The 19,749-nt window shown below is 40.2% G+C and overlaps 2 protein-coding genes and 1 non-coding gene across 3 annotated transcripts in view; 2 read left to right on the top strand and 1 right to left on the bottom strand.

Annotated features, from left to right (window-relative positions):
* Positions 1 to 2,029: 2,029 nt before the first annotated feature.
* aprt (adenine phosphoribosyltransferase) lies at positions 2,030 to 15,104 on the bottom strand. The gene is made up of 5 exons (XM_089012634.1): positions 14,946 to 15,104; positions 11,683 to 11,786; positions 8,365 to 8,498; positions 5,299 to 5,377; positions 2,030 to 2,326 (listed from the first exon to the last, which is right to left on the bottom strand). Exons 1-5 carry the CDS (start codon positions 15,032 to 15,034, stop codon positions 2,187 to 2,189), a joined length of 546 nt encoding a protein of 181 aa, XP_088868760.1. The 5' UTR covers positions 15,035 to 15,104; the 3' UTR covers positions 2,030 to 2,186.
* A 3,606-nt stretch (positions 15,105 to 18,710) lies between these two features.
* The window catches only part of piezo1 (piezo type mechanosensitive ion channel component 1 (Er blood group)), a 106,864-nt gene continuing 105,825 nt past the window's right edge, over positions 18,711 to 19,749 (top strand). The window contains 1 exon segment of the mRNA XM_089011746.1: positions 18,711 to 19,206. Within this exon segment, the coding sequence (XP_088867872.1) occupies positions 19,143 to 19,206 (64 nt within the window). The 5' untranslated portion in view covers positions 18,711 to 19,142.
* trnak-cuu (transfer RNA lysine (anticodon CUU)) lies at positions 19,561 to 19,633 on the top strand. The gene has a single exon. It is a non-coding gene; the product is annotated as a tRNA-Lys (tRNA).

Genomic DNA, 19,749 nt, shown 5'->3' with positions numbered 1-19,749 from the left:
ATATATATATATATATATATATATATATATATATATATATATATATATATATATATACAGTAAAGTCTCGTTATATCGATACGCAAGGGAATCCGGAAAAATATCGATATAACCGGGACTATCGATATATCCGATCCTGTGGGGGGGGGGTGCGTAAATGCGGCATCTTTGTTATGGCATGTAATTTCATCATTGGGTTCATGGATTGCGTATCTAACATGTTTTTTGTACAGTAGTGAAGTGAAAAATAAAGTTGTGCATAAAATAAAAACGTCTTTGCACTTTTTAATGACTATTTCCTTTCAAAAATGCAACCAACCAATGCTAAATCGTCAAGTTCTATTCACACGAAGCCACGAACGCCATGTACAATCATATGAAGAACAGTGATTGTTGCAAACAATAAAGATATCTGGATGCAACACAATTAAATACTGTACATGGATGAAAAACCAAAACTGCAACGTTTACATAACTTACGTGACGTTCGAGAGTGGCTGAATAGAATGCCGGCGCGCAGCTGTGACGTTACAACAGCTTTTTGACTGACTCAAGAAACACAAAAAGTGATGTTGGTTGCCCTTTAATGCACAGTATGGAATGTACAGTCATTTTCAAAATCATGACGCTTCAGCAGACAAAACAACAAACATTGTTGCAAAAAACGCTTGCATTCATGTAACAGTACATGTACATAACACTGCAATTAGTATGTATGTAAGCTATTTAAAAAAGTCATCAATCTTCTGCTTCCCATTTTTATATTTTAATATGAACACTTCCATCTTGTTTAACGTTTCTAAAAAAACGGATGCATTTTCTACGGATTCAAAGAAAGATCGCGTGTCCGCAACCCCTTGCAACGCTTTTGTCGAAGTTGCAAAAGGTGTGCATTCAGTCGCTTCTTCTTCATCGTCATCAGCATCATCATCATCACGGGAATCTACTGTGGCATACTTGGCTTTGACCTCCGCTGCGATATCCGCATCTGATGAGCTTGGGAATGTCGCAATGTCTTTGTCGACTGCGACATACGATGCAATGTCGGCGACTTTTAGCTTTTCAGCCAACACTGCAAGAGGAATGTTGTCGTCATCCTCTTCGTTAGCTGCAGATGTTTCCTCACTGCACCCTGGATTTTCAAATTTGCAGTGACGGAAGCAGTTCTTGATGGTGTTTTCGGACACCGTGCTCCACGCTTTGGAAATTGCTCTGATGGCATCCAAAACAGTCCATTGTTGAAGACACACGAGCAGCCGTCTGATACACACGAGCTGCCGTCTGAAAATGGCGTCTGCTCGGGAGAGCTGCTCACGTAACAAGACACGTGACCAAGTTGACCAATGGCGCGACGGATATATCGATGTAAACAACAAAAATGGCCGGCAGGGGATGAAAAGGAGCACCGTAATAACCGGATTATCGTAACAACCGGGTATCGTACTAAACGGTACTAATTATACATAAAAAGACTAGAAATGTGCAAGGGAAATGAAAATAATATCGTAATAAGCGGTACTATCGTTATAACTGATATCGATATAACGAGACTTTACTGTATATATATATATATATATATATATATATATATATATATATATATAGGGTTGGGGGGAGTAGAGGACTACTCCCTGCGGCTACACTGATTACTTCTATTGTCCTGACTTATTACCTCTATTGTCCTGCCTGAATATGGGTTCTACGACTGACCTGATTGCAACACTTGATCTGGTATCACCTCATCAGCATAGATAAGCCTATGTTGCCTAAGAAGTCGGTTGTAGGAACGATCCAAATTGAACCTCACCCCACCATGAAGATTTAGTGAAGGGTTTTGCTGTTTTATGAAAATAGCTTCTTTTACTCCCCTTTCAAACCATCTATTTTCTTTCGCTAAGATTTTAACCTCATTGTCGTCAAATGAGTGGTTGCTAGCTTTTAGGTGCATATGTACTGCCGATTGAGGCCCACTAGTATTATCCCTGTAATGTTGATAGTCTTTTTTTGAGAATTTGTTTAGTCTCCCTCGAGAGGAAACCATAACTACAATGTGGACCGCGGCAAAAAATGCCTTTGACACCCCTGCCTTAGACACTCTTTCCTATTTAATTGGAAACTGAGTTTGTGTACAGTATGTAGGCACAGGTTGTCGAGTACATTTTTACTCCGATGCTGCCAAAACATTCTCAGTACTGAACCAGAGAGAAAGCACTATATGGTTTCAGTCTGTCACTACCTTTCAGTTCAGTCAGTTCAATGACCACCATGCAGCCTTGAATTTCTGCATGTTGTTTCTTCATTAGTTCACAAGCTGCAAACAAAGTCCCTAGAGAATAAGGAAAAAAATCTTCAGAAGATACAAGATAAGATCTGTAAACATATTTCACAAAACAGATGTGGTGGATTCATATAACGTGTTTTTCAAGCTTTTTCGATCGGCAGCACTTTTTTTTCATTGAAAAAAACAACAGTAACTGAACCATCGATAAAGGTTTCTTCAGCCGTCATCTGTACTTCTCTGAAGGTGTCGGACGTTTCGCTTCTTATCCAAGAGGCTTCATCAGCAAACAAAAATCTTTTGCTGGTAGTTTCGGCCCTATATATATATATATATATATATATATATATATATATATATATATATATATATATATATATACAGTAAAGTCTCGTTATATCGATACGCAAGGGAATCCGGAAAAATATCGATATAACCGGGACTATCGATATATCCGATCCTGTGGGGGGGGGGTGCGTAAATGCGGCATCTTTGTTATGGCATGTAATTTCATCATTGGGTTCATGGATTGCGTATCTAACATGTTTTTTGTACAGTAGTGAAGTGAAAAATAAAGTTGTGCATAAAATAAAAACGTCTTTGCACTTTTTAATGACTATTTCCTTTCAAAAATGCAACCAACCAATGCTAAATCGTCAAGTTCTATTCACACGAAGCCACGAACGCCATGTACAATCATATGAAGAACAGTGATTGTTGCAAACAATAAAGATATCTGGATGCAACACAATTAAATACTGTACATGGATGAAAAACCAAAACTGCAACGTTTACATAACTTACGTGACGTTCGAGAGTGGCTGAATAGAATGCCGGCGCGCAGCTGTGACGTTACAACAGCTTTTTGACTGACTCAAGAAACACAAAAAGTGATGTTGGTTGCCCTTTAATGCACAGTATGGAATGTACAGTCATTTTCAAAATCATGACGCTTCAGCAGACAAAACAACAAACATTGTTGCAAAAAACGCTTGCATTCATGTAACAGTACATGTACATAACACTGCAATTAGTATGTATGTAAGCTATTTAAAAAAGTCATCAATCTTCTGCTTCCCATTTTTATATTTTAATATGAACACTTCCATCTTGTTTAACGTTTCTAAAAAAACGGATGCATTTTCTACGGATTCAAAGAAAGATCGCGTGTCCGCAACCCCTTGCAACGCTTTTGTCGAAGTTGCAAAAGGTGTGCATTCAGTCGCTTCTTCTTCATCGTCATCAGCATCATCATCATCACGGGAATCTACTGTGGCATACTTGGCTTTGACCTCCGCTGCGATATCCGCATCTGATGAGCTTGGGAATGTCGCAATGTCTTTGTCGACTGCGACATACGATGCAATGTCGGCGACTTTTAGCTTTTCAGCCAACACTGCAAGAGGAATGTTGTCGTCATCCTCTTCGTTAGCTGCAGATGTTTCCTCACTGCACCCTGGATTTTCAAATTTGCAGTGACGGAAGCAGTTCTTGATGGTGTTTTCGGACACCGTGCTCCACGCTTTGGAAATTGCTCTGATGGCATCCAAAACAGTCCATTGTTGAAGACACACGAGCAGCCGTCTGATACACACGAGCTGCCGTCTGAAAATGGCGTCTGCTCGGGAGAGCTGCTCACGTAACAAGACACGTGACCAAGTTGACCAATGGCGCGACGGATATATCGATGTAAACAACAAAAATGGCCGGCAGGGGATGAAAAGGAGCACCGTAATAACCGGATTATCGTAACAACCGGGTATCGTACTAAACGGTACTAATTATACATAAAAAGACTAGAAATGTGCAAGGGAAATGAAAATAATATCGTAATAAGCGGTACTATCGTTATAACTGATATCGATATAACGAGACTTTACTGTATATATATATATATATATATATATATATATATATATATATATAGGGTTGGGGGGAGTAGAGGACTACTCCCTGCGGCTACACAGATTACTTCTATTGTCCTGACTTATTACCTCTATTGTCCTGCCTGAATATGGGTTCTACGACTGACCTGATTGCCCCACTTGATCTGGTATCACCTCATCAGCATAGGTAAGCCTATGTTGCCTAAGAAGTCGGTTGTAGGAACGATCCAAATTGAACCTCACCCCACCATGAAGATTTAGTGAAGGGTTTTGCTGTTTTATGAAAATAGCTTCTTTTACTCCCCTTTCAAACCATCTATTTTCTTTCGCTAAGATTTTAACCTCATTGTTGTCCAATGAGTGGTTGCTAGCTTTTAGGTGCAGATTGAGGCCCACTAGTATTATCCCTGTAATGTTGATAGTCTTTTTTTGAGAATTTGTTTAGTCTCCCCAATGTATTGCTCTTTACAATTTTCATTTTTACAATGTAAAAATTATTTTGTTCACACTTTCTGAGAATGACCCAAATATTTTAGTGTAATTATATTTGGTGTATATTTTAGTGTAGCCGCAGGGAGTTGTCCTCTGCCCCCCCCCCAACCTGAGAGTAGGGACCAATCATAGCAGAGTCTGGCACTGCCACATCTGGACAGTAGGGATATACAGTAAAGTCTCGTTATATCGATTATATCGATAGTACCGCTTATTACGATACTATTTCTATGAACGCAAGGAGAAAATTACATGCGCGCAGGGTCGGATATATCGATAGTCTCGGTTATATCGATATTTTTTCGGACTCCCGAGAATATCGATACTGTATATATATATATATATATATATATATATATATATATATATATATATATATAGGGCCAAAACTACCAGCAAAAAAATTTAGTTTGATGACGAAGCCTCTTGGATAAGAAGCAAAAAATCCGACACCTTCAAAGAAGTACAGATGACGGCTGAAGCAACCTTCTCATCAAAAATATTTTTTGTTTAAAACCAGGAAAAAATTATATAGGGTGGTTGGAGAAAGTAGGAAACAGGTTCTTAATACATTTTGAAAAATATCTCCCCACAATAAGCACAACTGCTGAAATAGCTTCCACACGAAATAAAACATCGCACCTCCAGTTGCGAGAAGGTCATCAATAAGAACGACTTTCTGCCCTGGTGTCACCGCATCCACTTGGATCTCTGCTTCTGCCTGGAACGGTAGGATAAATGGTACACCATTCAGTCAGTCACTTGGGATATTTGCAGTCATCCACAGTGTGTAGGGAAGAACAAAAATTAACAAGTCCAAGATGGCGCACGAGTAGGCGGCAGTGGTCAAGTAATGTCATGAGGCTTGAATTTGTTGTTGTTTTGTCACTTTGTGTTATTGTTGCTCGCGTGGACCAGTTGTGGATTGTTTTTCAACATATTTTGTCCACGATATCGATCAAGGCGGAGACTGTTTTTGATTGGGAGGAATGTCTGTGCCATTTGACTGTCATTGCTGGATAGTTGTGATAATAATAATAATAATCATACATCTAATTTCTAAGCGCATTTCAAAACTCTCAAGGTCACTTGACAGTCACAGGATCGGTTTTTCTGCGGGTGAGAAGCGGCAGCCACACGCGGCAGCCACACGCGCCAGCGTTCACAACCCAGAAGTAACTCAAATAGATAGAAAGCTAGCTAGCTATCTAACAGATAACTAATAATAATAATAATAATACATTTCATTTATAAGTGCCTTTCAAAACTCTCAAGGTCACTTTACAGTCACAGGATGGTTTTTTTTCTGCAGGTGAGAAGCGGCAGCAACACGCGGCAGCAACACGCGCCAGCGTTCACTCAACCCGGAAGTCTTTCCTTGCTCGAGAATCAAAACAATGGCTTCAGATTGGGAGAAGATGCTTTCTTGTTACTCATCCAGTTATGAATATGATTCAAATAGTTCTGAAGAGGAAAGCATAAATGTTTGCAATCGATGAAAGAAGTCCTGTCTCATTTTGAGGCGTCTGGACTCCAATGTAGCGCCCAGAAAATGCACAAGATGGCGCCCAAGCTCCATTGGAAATTTGTGTCAACTTACACCTTCTTTATGCGTGTTATTATTCATTATTTATGTAGTTTTCCTTCTAATTTCGTGATCAACATGGATCAACACGAAGTTTTCAGACTAAACAAAGTACTCAAATGCATTGTGTGTCGCTTTCTCGATCAGGGGCGTTCCAGACGTGATGTCACGTCAGGCATCGTCATCAACTCGAAAACGAGGCTTCCTGAATATTCAGCGCAAGTCTTAAAATGTAAAATAAAGCTATATGCGGTGGAATCTGTGTAAAATACGCTCAGTAGAAGTCATTTGAAGTGATTTTACAAATTATGGACACAACTTGTCCGGAGGCGTCGGTTGTCCTTTAATATTTAAGTACACGTTCAAATATGTTCTGAATGAACTGGTAGCTCAATATAATGTTTTGTTTAATGTTTGTATAATGTATAATGTTTAAACGCCTGTCAAATGTTTCCTGCAAGTCCACCAGGTGTCAGTATTCAGCAACACAGTGTCAATACAATGTGTCATTGTCGAAATGATACAGGATGCCATATCTACCCATCACTACTGGATAGCTTCGGGGCACTTGTGTTTTTATGTGCCTGTAATGTACAGCATTTTTTTTACAGACCCAATTTGTTCAGCTGAGAGGTCGGTGCTGTTGGACGGTCTGCAGCATTATTGATACATGGCTTGAGAAGCTGACGATAAGAAGAAAGGAGTGTCAGCGCATAGCGCCGATGCGTACGTGGAACTGGGATCGCATGAGGAGAATGTGATACACCGTTGAAGATGACATCGTGACACCTCTGACATGCCCAATTAAAAGCATCAGAGGGGTTCTTTATGGAGTAGCCAGGAAGAGAGTTTAAGAATTTGGCAAGTGTCCAAAGGGGGAAAATTTAAGTTCACAGTGTCTAATGTAGGCACATGACATTCATTCAGCAACATAAAACAGCATACTGTGATACCTCGATTTACGAACACCTTGGCTTACGAACATTTCTGTTTACGAACGTTACATTTGTGAAAATTTAACCTTGGCATACGAACTATTTTTCGGGATACACACGGAGCGCCACAATGAGTGATGTGTCGTTGGCGAACGAGCCCGTTCTAACAAGTAAATGGTGGCCGACTGTTTTGTCCTCTATTCCCCGCCCCCAGTCTTTGGTGAAAGCCACGTGATTGGTCAAGAACGCAGCAGTGAGGAGAGATGGTTTAAACATTAAAGAGACAGGCAGATGACAGAGAGACAGTGAGAGAATAGATAGAAAACAGTGAAATTTGGACTCGTTTAAACTTTGATAAATACAATGACAAATAACGCGCACAATCCATCTATACACTTGATGCAAAAAGCTATCAACCCAGCTAAAAAGAACACAATTGATGAGGAACTAGGTAAAATTGGATTGGATTGGATTGGATATGCCTTTATTAGTCTCACAGTGGAGAAATTTACATTTCACAGCAGCAAAGTATGGTAAAGTAAGTATTATGGCAGCCTACAAGCACCTACAAGGAATCATTCCTGAAGATCGTGAAAGAAGAAGGCTACGTTCCTCATCAAGTGTTTAATGCTGATGAAACAGGCCACTCCATTCCATCAAGCCATCAACGACCATCACAAAGGTAAATAAAACAAATTTATTATACAGTGCAGTTTATTTCTTTAATTATAATATGATAGCACATTTATTATACATATACAGTAAAGTCTCGTTATATCGATATTCAAGGGAGTCCGAAAAAATATCGATATAACCGGGACTATCGATATATCCGACCCTGTTTGCATGTAATTTTCTGCGTGCGTGCATAGAAATAGTATCGATATAACCGGGACTATCGATATATCCGATATCGATATAACGAGACTTTACTGTATATTATACATAGGTATATTTTGTGCAGTTTTAAGGCTTAGAAAATTAGAAAGTAGAACATTATGTTTTATGGGGACCTGGGAACGGATTTTTGTCATTTTAATGGTTTCCTATGGGAAATTATTTTTTGGGATACACACTTTTCGCCTTACACACGGTCTGGGAACCAATTAAGTTCGTAGGCCAAGGTATCACTGTACTAAAGTGTAACTTCTGCTGTGCCTCTGCACGTGCATGCAAGTGTGTCAGTACCTTTCCATATTCCAAATTGTATGCCACAGACACAGTGGACCCTGGAAGTTTTCCTTTTTTCCTGACCATGACAAAACCTACTCCCAACCGCTGGGCAAGAAGAGGTCCGAACAGGAAACCGCGAGCATCTAAACCTGCCAGTCAGACACAAACGTACATGGGGAAGTTACACATTAACTCATTCACTGCCAGACATGTGCAAAAATGGGTCCATTGAGCACGAGGAGCTGTCAAATCTCTGTCAAAGGACCATATGTAGCGTTGTGGCTGTGTTGCCAGATGCGCTCAACATTCAGCATGCCTCATTTATCTTAACAGAGAATATTACAGCATTTCACAAAATGACGATACAAAATAACAATTTTGGCCAGCCAAGCGCGTGATGGTGTAGCGCTACCTGTCTCAATGGCACCGGCGGGGGGTGGACCTCTTTTGGCTTTTCCGTTAGCAAGGAGAGCCATTTTTCAACGGCGCGTAATGTGTGGGAAGCCGTGCGTATTTGGGTCAGCAGAACGACTGAGTAATAAAAATTGATAATACGAAATATAAAATGATAAAAATGACACTAAAAGTTATAAGATTTTTTTAACTGATTTTTTGATTAATTGAAAACGTTCTTTAAAAACAACAGATTGACATCATATACTATTCTGTCGTATAAACCTCGCGTCGGCCACTATATATATATATATATATATATATATATATATACATACACATACAGTAAAGTCTCGTTATATCGATATCGTTTATATTGATAATACTGCTTATTACGATACTACTTTCATTTCCCATGCACATTTCTAGTCTTTTTATGTATAATTTGTGCCGTTTAGTACGATTCATGGTTTTTACGATAATCCGGTTACTACGGTGCTACTTTTCATCTCCCGCCGGCCATTTTGCTATGTTTATATCGATACAAACGCAGTTTAAGGTGATTCGATATTTGCTTAGGGGTTTCTATACAGTACCACCATTATCGAAATCTGTATCGGTCGCGCCGTTGGTTGACTTGGTCACGTGACTTAGTCACGTGACTTGGTTACGTGAGCAGCTCCCGTGTCTTGCAGTGTAGCAGACGCCATTTTGCTACCGTCTTCAACCATAGCAAAACAAAAGAATTGTGACCTCTGAACGAAATACAAGGCCATCGTGGCTGTTGAGGAGAATCCAACACGAAATCAAAGCCAAGTATGCCCTAGAAGATTCTCATAATGACGAGGATGATGAGGATGAAGAACCAACAAAGACACAAGCGTTGCAAGGTGTTACGGACGTACAATCTTACTTAGAATCCAGAGAAAATGCATCAGGTTTTTTCGCAATGTTAAACAAGATTGAATCGTTCGTGTTAAAAGGTGAAAAGGAGAAGATTGAAGATTTTGTTTTAATTGCATAATAAGATGTAAGCGTTGCAGTTTCCCTGTTGCAGTGTTATGTACATGTACACTGGACTTTACTGTATATGAATGAAATCGTTTTTTGCAACAATGTTTGTTTTATCTGCTGAAGCGTGATAATTTTGAAAATTACTGTACATGCCATATTGTATTAAAGAGTGAACGTTGTCGCGTGTGGCTGCCGCTGCTCACCCACAGAAAAACTGATTCTGTGACTAAAGTGACATTGAGAGTTTTGAAAGGCGCTTAGAAATCAAATGGACTAGGATTAGGATTAAAGATTAAAGATCCCCCAGTCACGTAACCGGCTTCCGTGTTTCTGTCACAATAAAAAAATTCGTAGCAGAGCTCACGTCTTTCATTACTGCTGCAATAGCATCTGAAACATACTGTAATGCCCCTCAGCATGGCAAATGTTGCGCATAGTCGCTGCTATAGCGGGTCGGTCTTTTTAATAACAAAACGTAGCAGTTATCACATACAGATACAAACAGGAGCTGTTGTTACGCCACAGCTCACGCGCAGTCATTCTATTCAGACACTCTCTCGAACCCCGTTGTCGGGTCCTCCCAAGCCCCAGTCACGAGACCAGCTTCCGCGTTTTCACCTGACTTACCGAGCACAATAAAAAAGCGTAGCAGAGCTTATACACAGTACTGTTGTTTGACACCAATTTAAATCATGGGGAAACGTAAGAATTGTGATATCCGAACAACGTACAAGGCAATCGTGGCTGTGAAGGACAATCCAACAAGCAAATCCTTCATCGCGAAAGAGTTTGATGTGCAGCAGAATACTTCATCAACGTAAGTCATGTAAACGTTGTAGCTTTTGTTTTCCATCCATGTATTTAATTGTGTAGCATTCAGATATCTTTATCGCTTGCAACAATCACTGTTTTTCATATTTTCGTACATGCTGGCGTTGGTGATTTCGTGTGAATAGAACAACGTGAGGATTTTGCATTGGTTGCATTTTTGAAAGTTAATAGTCATTAAAAAAGTGTAAAGACGTTTTTATTTTATGCATAACTTTATTTTTCACTTCACTACTGTACAAAAAGCATGCTAGATACGCAATCCATGAACCCAATGATAAAATTACATGCCATATTAAAGATCCCCCATTTACGTATTGCCCCCCCTTTAATGCAGTTTGGCGCAGGACGGATATATCGATAGTACGGTTATATCGACATTTTTTCTGACTCCTGAGAATATCGATATAACGAGACTTTACTGTATACACATGTATATACATATATATTTTTCCCCCTTCGTTTCCTTACGGCTTTGCCCTTTAGGGATCGCCACAGCGATTCAGTGTCTTCCATCTCACCTTGTTTTGTGCATCCTCTTCTCTCAAACCAGCTACCTTCACATCCTCTTTGACAACATCCATAAACCTCCTCTTTGGTCTTCCTCTCGGTCTCCTGCCTGGCAGTTCAAGGCACAGCATCCTCACCCAAAATAGTCACTCTTTCTCCTCCGGACTTGTCCAAACCATCTCAGTCTGGCTTATCTGACTTTCTCTTCAAAGCCTTTAATATGAGTTGTCCCTCTGAAATACTCATTCCTGATCCTATCCAACCTGGTCACTCCCAAAGAAAACCTCAACATCTTCAGCTCTGCTACCTCCAGCTCTGCTTCCTGTCTTTTCTACAGTGGCACTGTTTCCAATCCAAACATCATGCCTGCTCTCACCACAGTTTTATAAATTTTTCGTTTCATTTTAGCTGAAACTCTTCTATCACACATCACCAGACATTTTTCTCCAGCCATTCTAGCCAACCCAACAATTAAGATATTTTTGGAATGAGAAGAAAAGTACATTCAAAAACAATTAGAACAGATCCATTTTGAAGCACATCTTTTACATTTGAACATAAATTTGTTTGAAAGGTGAGGTTTCTTACCTACAATCAGATCAACGTCCCAGTTTTTGGTTTTCACATGTTCTTCAAAAAGATCAATTACTGCTGCTAAGGCAGTTGGGTTCTTCAGGATGGGACATATATCTCTGCGGCAGACAACAACTTCACATTACCCACAATAGCGGAATTCCGTTAAGTAGCAGACGTCTGGGATCCCTGGGCATTGTATTTATATTTACTTGACGAAAAGAATGAACATGTTTGAATGCAGGTCAACGTGTCAGAAATGAGTTTAACTTGTCACTTTGCAAAGGCCTTTATGATAGTGATCTGGTTAGATGACTGAGGTGCTGTCGTTTTGCAGAGTGGTAATCTGGTTGAGGGATTGTTTCTTTTATGATTTAAAAAAAATGACGAAATGATCTAGAGTCTAGAATATAGACCAGGGGTCGGGAACCTTTTTGACTAAGAGAGCCATAAAAGTAAAATATTTAGAAATGTTTTTCAGCGAGAGCCACACGCACGCGCGCACGCACATACAAACGCCCGCGCGCACACACACACGCGCGGCCACTTTTCAACAAAATATCAGAATGTATTATTTAAAATAACTTTGTGATAGTACTCACCGTTAACATGGATGGTTTCCCGTTCCTCGTGTTTGGTAAAAATCCAGGAAAACGATCGGAATGAAATTCAATTTGCCGGTCCAGAGGCGAAGTTACTGCTAGCTAGCCTGCACACGGCTCATAAGCTTCCACACTTGCTATCTGCAATCTATTACGTTAACATGGGGCTTGTTAAAATGTCACTGACATTCGACTGTTTCATCGATGGTATTGTTTCATTGCAAATTAGAATCAGAACATTTTCTCTCCTCTAATGCTCCGGTGCTTTCACGCTGAAGTGCACTCGTTGGGCGTGAAGTGCACTAGTTGGGCGTTTACCTGTTTCAACATGACGGCCACTATCATCCAATCAACATGGCGCTTTCGGCCATTCTAGGTCAGTGTCATCCAATCAAAATTGTGCTTTCCGCCAACTGCAGCCCCAACGAGAAATGAACGACGAAAAAAACGACAATATGTATTATAATATGTAATATTTATCGGCGAGCCATATGCAATCATCAAAAGAGCCATATATGGCTCGCGAGCCATAGGTTCCCGAACCCTGATCTAGACTCTAGATCATTTCGTCAAGTCTAGATTCTAGTCTTCAGGTCAAAATGTCAGAACTCAGGTCACGTTGTCACTTTTCAGAGGCCTGTTTTTCTTCTTGGAACTGTTTTGAGAGTTTATTCTTCCTAGGTGAGCGAGATTGTTACCAAACCAGATCAATTTAAGCCAAAATAATCAAAATAATAACCAGAGAACAATAGTCCATACCTGTCAATCTTGGCTAATAGCTGCCCTTATAAATGCTTACAATTCCCGTATAAAAGTTGGAGTACGCCGTACATTATTTGAAATGATAAAAAAATGCCCACACAAGCAGAAATGCAGTGTACCGCGCATACGCACGCTATGCATTCATAATCGACCGTACGCACCGATAAAAAATATATACAAATGATCGAGTATTACTTTTGCTCGCCTTATTAATGATTGCAATTCCCCTTATTAAGCAATAATAAACCTTACAAAGACAACCCGACACATAATTACAGTCCAACCTCGGTTTTCGAACGTCTCGGTTCTCATCCCATTCGGTTTTCAACCAAAAATGTCATATTCTTTATGCCCCGGTATACAACCGAAATTTGGTTCTCAACCAAACTGAGTGCATCTGAATGCATCACTCGACTACGCTCTGCTTGCTTATACGTCACTTCCTTATATGTCACGTCTTCCACATTGTCTCATTGTGACCGACGCATTAATGTTGTTGTTTTTTTTTTTTTTTTTTTTTTGCGAAAATGCTGACATATTTGGTTAAGATCTCCTGAATAGTATGATTTTAAAGCAAGCAGAGGATGGTTTGAAAAGTTAGTGTGCCCTGTGTTTGCCCAAAGACAGCTGGGATAGGTGCCAACATGCCATGTGGCAGAAAGATAGAGAGATTTTATGTGCATATGTTAATGTTGATGTTAAAAATTGGTGAAAATAAAAGTTTGTTTTTACAGAATTTTACACATGACCTGCTCTATTAAGTTTTTATCCGGTTCATGCGATGAAATAGTTAAAAAGTTGTTTTCTAGACTTTGAACGGATTAAGATTTTTTACATTGATTTTAATGGAAAGTGTTGTTTCGGTTTTTGAACAAATCATTTTTCGAACAGGTTTCTGAAACTGATTATTATGGTCGAAAACCGAGGTATCACTGTATTTACTTACCAATCCACTTGCAGCAACTTTTACGTCATTTTTACACGGAACGCAGAACGAAAACGGATGACCTTTTGTCGACAATCTTATCCATCCAGCGTATTCACCTTGGAGACTCTCCCATTCTTTTTGGTGGCGACTAGATCCTAGAGTTTTTCTCTTCTTACTTGGCGGTTCTCCCATGTTTACTTCTACGTTATGACTAGTTGATTACTTGATTGCAACACAAATGCCGGACTTCAAATACGGAAACGGAAATACACAATCAAACGAATATCATGCTTCATCGATAAAGACGCGATAACTGCGTGTTTTTTTATCGTATAAAAGTTGTTATACGGCGTACACAATTCAAAATGATGAAAAAACGTATAAAATACGGGGAAAACGTATAAGTTGACATATTTGGTAAAATTGTATCCAAATATCAACCAGAAACAAAATAAATCGCTTATTTTATATATTTATTTGCTCACCCGCAGAAAAAAAATGTCCTGTGACTGTAAAGTGACCCTGAGAGTTTTGGAAGGCGCTTATAAATGAAATGTATTATTGTTATTTTAACAAGTGCACCAGTGCCGTGCATGCACTTGTTAAATCGTTTTTATTTCGAAGGTGGCCAAGGCCGCTCGCTGGTGGCAGACTGCCGTAATGAGCATTGTTGTCAATCGCAGTGGCGGCTCACCTGACTTAAATTTAGTGAGTGGAGGTAGCATAGACTGCAGTCACTTAAATTTTGCGAGTGGAAGCTGGCTCGACTGCAGTGCATTAATCTTAGATGTGGTTGAGGCATGTGCGCCTATCTTTTGTTGGCGACATCGGGAGAGCTTCCGGGTACTTTTGCACATAACTGGTTCATACAAAAATTATGAAGTAAAGGAAGTAATACAGGTTTCGTCGCGCCATTTCGAAAATAAGGCACAAATAGGTGGGAGGTGGGTATTATATTAATGTTAGAACTATTATTTACCAATTACCTGAACAAGATGCCCTTCTTCGGGAAGTCGGGAAAAGAATGGATATGTCGACGAACCAGTTGAATTTTGGATTCTGAGCGTGCCTCCATTGACGTGAATAACAATGGTGCCCTTTTAGTTGATAGCTGACTGACCACGACCAACCAGAAAAGTTTCGAAAAAAACTGCAGCAGAAGTGTACGGCAAGCCTACTTGGACAAACTTTAAGCCTACGTCACCAGGGCCGAACACAGGGTGGGCAAACTTTTTTTACTCGCGGGCCACAATGGGTTAACACATTTTGACAGGGGGCCGGGCCAGGAGCATGTGGAGGGAGTGCTTGGGCCGCATATACGTACTAAAGAATTAAATGTAATGTGTGCAAACCTCATGTCACAGGAAGAACACTACAACCCAGTTTATTAACTGTCTTTCAAATGTGAAAAATAGCCCTTATCAGTTCATAAATACCAATAAGTTTTCACTTTTAGAAGGCCCATTCTTCCAAAATAAAACATCAGATCTGAATCAGAGTGGTCTGGTTGGATAGCTGGGGTTGTGGCTTCACCGGTGCGCACCGCGTCCTTGATGTCTTTCTAGCCCTTTGGTCTCCTTATTGTTGTGCGTCTCAGCCTGACGCATTTCCCACGCATGAAAATTGGTATAAACGTAGCCGTCGCGGGACAGAGAGAATCAGAATCACACGGACTGCCAAGGAGACTTGCAGAGACCCGCACAGGCAACCTCGGCCCACGCCGGGCGTCGGACGGAAGTCACAGCACCGAAGAATGACTTGCTCGACTCCACGCCATGATCAAGATCTGCGTGTCACCTGCCTGGGAGATCTGACAACGAACCTACTTACAAATTAAAGAGAAACATCATACTCTTTAGGGCGCTCTAATTTTCCCCAATGTTGGTTTTGTACCGGGATATTGAATAGTATTGGATTTAGAAGTTTTTTTTTAATTGACGGACAACATCGATACGCTATCACTTTTCAGAGGCCCATTATTTCAAAATAAAACATGCATCTCTATCAGAGTGGTCTCGTTGGATAGCTGGGTTGCTCTAATTTTCACCAGTGTTGATTTTGTTCCGGGATATCGAATATTATTCGATTTAGAATTTTTTAATTGACGAACAATATCCATACGCTATCACTTTTCAGAGGCCCATTATTCCAAAATAAAACATCAGATCTGTATCAGAGTGGTCTGGTTGGATAGCTAGGGTGCTCTGGTTTCCCCCAGTTTTTATTTGGTCCCGGGATATCAAATATTTTACGATGTATAACTTTTTAAAAATTGACGAACAATACCAATATATTTTCATTTTTCAGAGACATTCTATTCCAAAATAAAACATCAGATCTGTATCTGAGTGGTCTGGTTGTCAGTGAAGTGCGATGATTTTCATGGGTGGCGAGGTACTGACGTCATCACAGTCAGATTTACAAACATGAACTCAACAGAGTAGCTTATTCACCATTTGATTGGCAACAGTTAACATGTTTTGTTTAAAATGGCAGGTCAGCATTATTTATATATCCAAACTGTAGCATAGAAAAAAGAATTTAAAAAAATGTTATCGTGTTATCTTTACTTATAAATGAACTCCATGCGCCGCTCCTTCAGAAGAAAGGCATTGATAACTTCTTTGTAGAAGCCTTCCTTATCTTTCTTCAGTTGTAAAAGTCTCTCTGTCTCAATGGAGATCACTGCCAATGAAGAAAGTCCTTGATCAGTCCTGTTCAGACTGTATGTTTTCAGTCTTTTCAGTGCTGAGAATGATCGCTCCACCGATGCTGTAGTCGCTGGAACAGTGAGCACGAGCTGGAGCAACTTTGTCGCCTCAGGAATAGTTACAATGAGATCCAGAAGGAGTTTCAACTCCCACCTCCAGCAGAACTTTACACATGTCCCGGGGGAGGTGGGGTACATTAAGTCCGAATGGACCATGTTCCGTACCTCCCTTGCTGAGGCGGCAAATCGGAGTTGTGGCCGGAAGGTGGTTGGTGCTTGTCGTGGCAGCAACCCCCGTACTCGCTGGTGAACACCAGTAGTAAGGGATGCCATAAAGTTGAAGGAGTCCTATCGGTCCTATATGGCTTGTGGGACCCCAGAGACAGCTGACAGGTATCGATTAGCCAAGCGGAATGCAGCCTCGGTGGTCGCCGAGGCAAAAACACGGGCAGGTGAGGCCATGGAAGCCGACTTCCAGACCGCTTCGAGGAAATTCTGGTCCACCATCCGGCGTCTCAGGAGGGGAAAGCAGTGCACCACTAACACTGTGTACAGTGAGGATGGGGCACTGCTGACCTCAACTCGAGACGTTGTGAACCGGTAGGCAGAGTACTTCGAAGACCTCCTCAACTCCATCAACACGCCTTCCTTGGAGGAAGCAGTGTCTAGGGACTCAAGAAGAATCAAGGGACGCAAGAAGAATCTCTGGAATCACCAGCGCTCCCTGTCATGAGGCAGGAGAACTGTGTGCCTCACCTATGCACACAGTTTTGATAAAATAAAATAAAATAAACACTGTTGTACAGTGTTTATAATGTACAGTGACTGTACATTATATACACCAGCTAAAGTGTAGAAATTTAGTTCTTGTACTAAAAGTTCTTGAACACTTTAATAGCGATATGCAGAAGAACAGCAATGCTGTATCACTGCAGAGTAAGCCAGCACAGTTAGCATAGTCATTGTGCAATCCATGGTGAGGCTCAGCCGGCTGCTGCCTCACCGCTCGTCTCTACTTAGTATTTGAACAGTAAATGTGAAAATTCAGCAATTTTGAAAAAAAATCCACAAATGGTGAAGTTAAAAGGAAAAGAAATGTAAAGTACAAATCACTAAATAAATATAACTGTTTAATTTATTTTTTTCATTTGGTATTTCCATGATGACAGGTGGCATAGCCTCACCTGCCTCCCCTCACTGCACGTCACTGCTGGTTGGATAGCTGGGGTGCTATTGTTTTCCCCAGTTTTTATTTGGTCGAGAGATATCGAAGAATTTCCTCTTTAGAAGTTTTTTTTCAAATTAATGAAAAATAAAGTCAGCATGCACTCTACTATGATGTTGTTTCGTTTACATTCATTATTATTATTATTATTATTATTATTATTATTATTATTATTATTATTATTATTATTATTACTCCTTTTTCTATCTCCACTTGAGAACGCGTCTTGGCACCTTTCTGAGTGTTCTTATTCTTTAGGTTAACGTGATCCTTAACGTGAGCCTCGAGACCACTTGTTTTAAATATTGTTTTGTTTTGTTTATTTACATCCAAACCACTGCCGGGCATGAATTCGTTGTGTGCTTTTATTTTGAAGGTGGCCCACGCCGCTCCCTCGTCGCTCGCTCGCTCGCTGCAGACTACCGTAATGCACAGTGTTTTCAATCGAAGTGGCGGCAACTCAATTAATTTCGTGCACCAGTAAAAAACACATTTTATTTTTTATTAAAGAAGCGTACGGTGAATAAGCATATGAAACGGATGGGGTTCGGGCCCCCCAACAAGATTGGAAACCACTGAACTAGAAAGTGCTGTTAACTTGCAAAATGAAACACATTTTGCAACAGGTGGGGCATACATTCAATCGTTTTTGTCTGCTGAGAAAGAGGTGATCCTGTTTTGTGTTGAATTTGTTTATCTTAAAGTCGCCTTTAAAACGAACTCAACTCAACTCAACGAAAACAGAAGTTACAACGTTCGGGATAATGACTGACAAACTTTTGCGTTTACTGCAGACCGCGGACAATAATTTTCAGAGGGGAATGGCCGGCAACTATGAATTATTCCTCTATGAACGTCCTTCAGACACTCGCTTATGAATCACTTTTTCCATCCACATTACTCAGACCGGGCACGTTTCCAACGGAAGACATGGAACTCAACCTTTCCTTGCCGTCAGAACCAGTGGAAAGAGTCGTTTTCCTCTGCATAGACTCAGCTCTAAAGTGCTTTTGACAACAAAACATTTTCAACAATTGGACTGTGATAGATTTTTAACGAAAGAACACCTGTAACTTTATTCGGACTATTTCGCTCTTGGATAACTGACCAACTTTATAATATGTGGTCTTGAGATCTGAGCAACTTTATAATATGTGGTCTTGAGATCTGTGGAAAAATGTAAACATCGGTGCCATTATTATTATTATTAGTATTAGTATTATTATTACGGATCTGATCTGCTTGGACATGGATCTTCAATTGATTATTTGGCTCATCTACTGCTTCTTTCTACCAGTTGTTTTGTTAACAGGTAAGCCATCGATCTTTTACTTTTTAATTCATGAAAAAGGCCGAGACGAGTGTGGTATTGTTCTACGTACAGTCGTTTCCAAGATCCGGTACCAAAACTGACGTAACGTCGTGTGACAAACGAATCAAACAAAAACATGTTTTCTTATATTATTTTACATGGACTCGTTACTGAAAGTTAGCTCAATATTCTGTTTTGGTGCGTAATGTTTACTTAACATTTCGTTTAATTTCCAATTTACAAACCCCACGCCCGTGTCGGAAAATATGGAATTCAGCGGGCAAAAAAAATCGATCAAGTTGTTTCGAAGCAAGTACTGTACAGTACTGTTTCATTTAATGCGACTCATTACTTGCCCGGCTAGCTCAGTCGGTAGAGCATGAGACTCTTAATCTCAGGGTCGTGGGTTCGAGCCCCACGTTGGGCGAATACTCATTATTTTGCACATTTCCCCATTGTGGGACGAATAAAGGTTTTCTGATTCTGATACGGAACGCACTTGGACATGGAATGTGGGGTCTGATGTGGAATGAACTGTCAGGT

Source organism: Hippocampus bargibanti, linkage group LG13, assembly GCF_051943395.1.
Source record: "Hippocampus bargibanti isolate YZ-2025 linkage group LG13, ASM5194339v1, whole genome shotgun sequence".
Lineage (NCBI taxonomy): Eukaryota > Metazoa > Chordata > Actinopteri > Syngnathiformes > Syngnathidae > Hippocampus > Hippocampus bargibanti.
The sequence above is the reverse complement of the archived record's forward strand: the minus strand, read 5'-3'. Positions and strand labels throughout refer to the sequence as shown.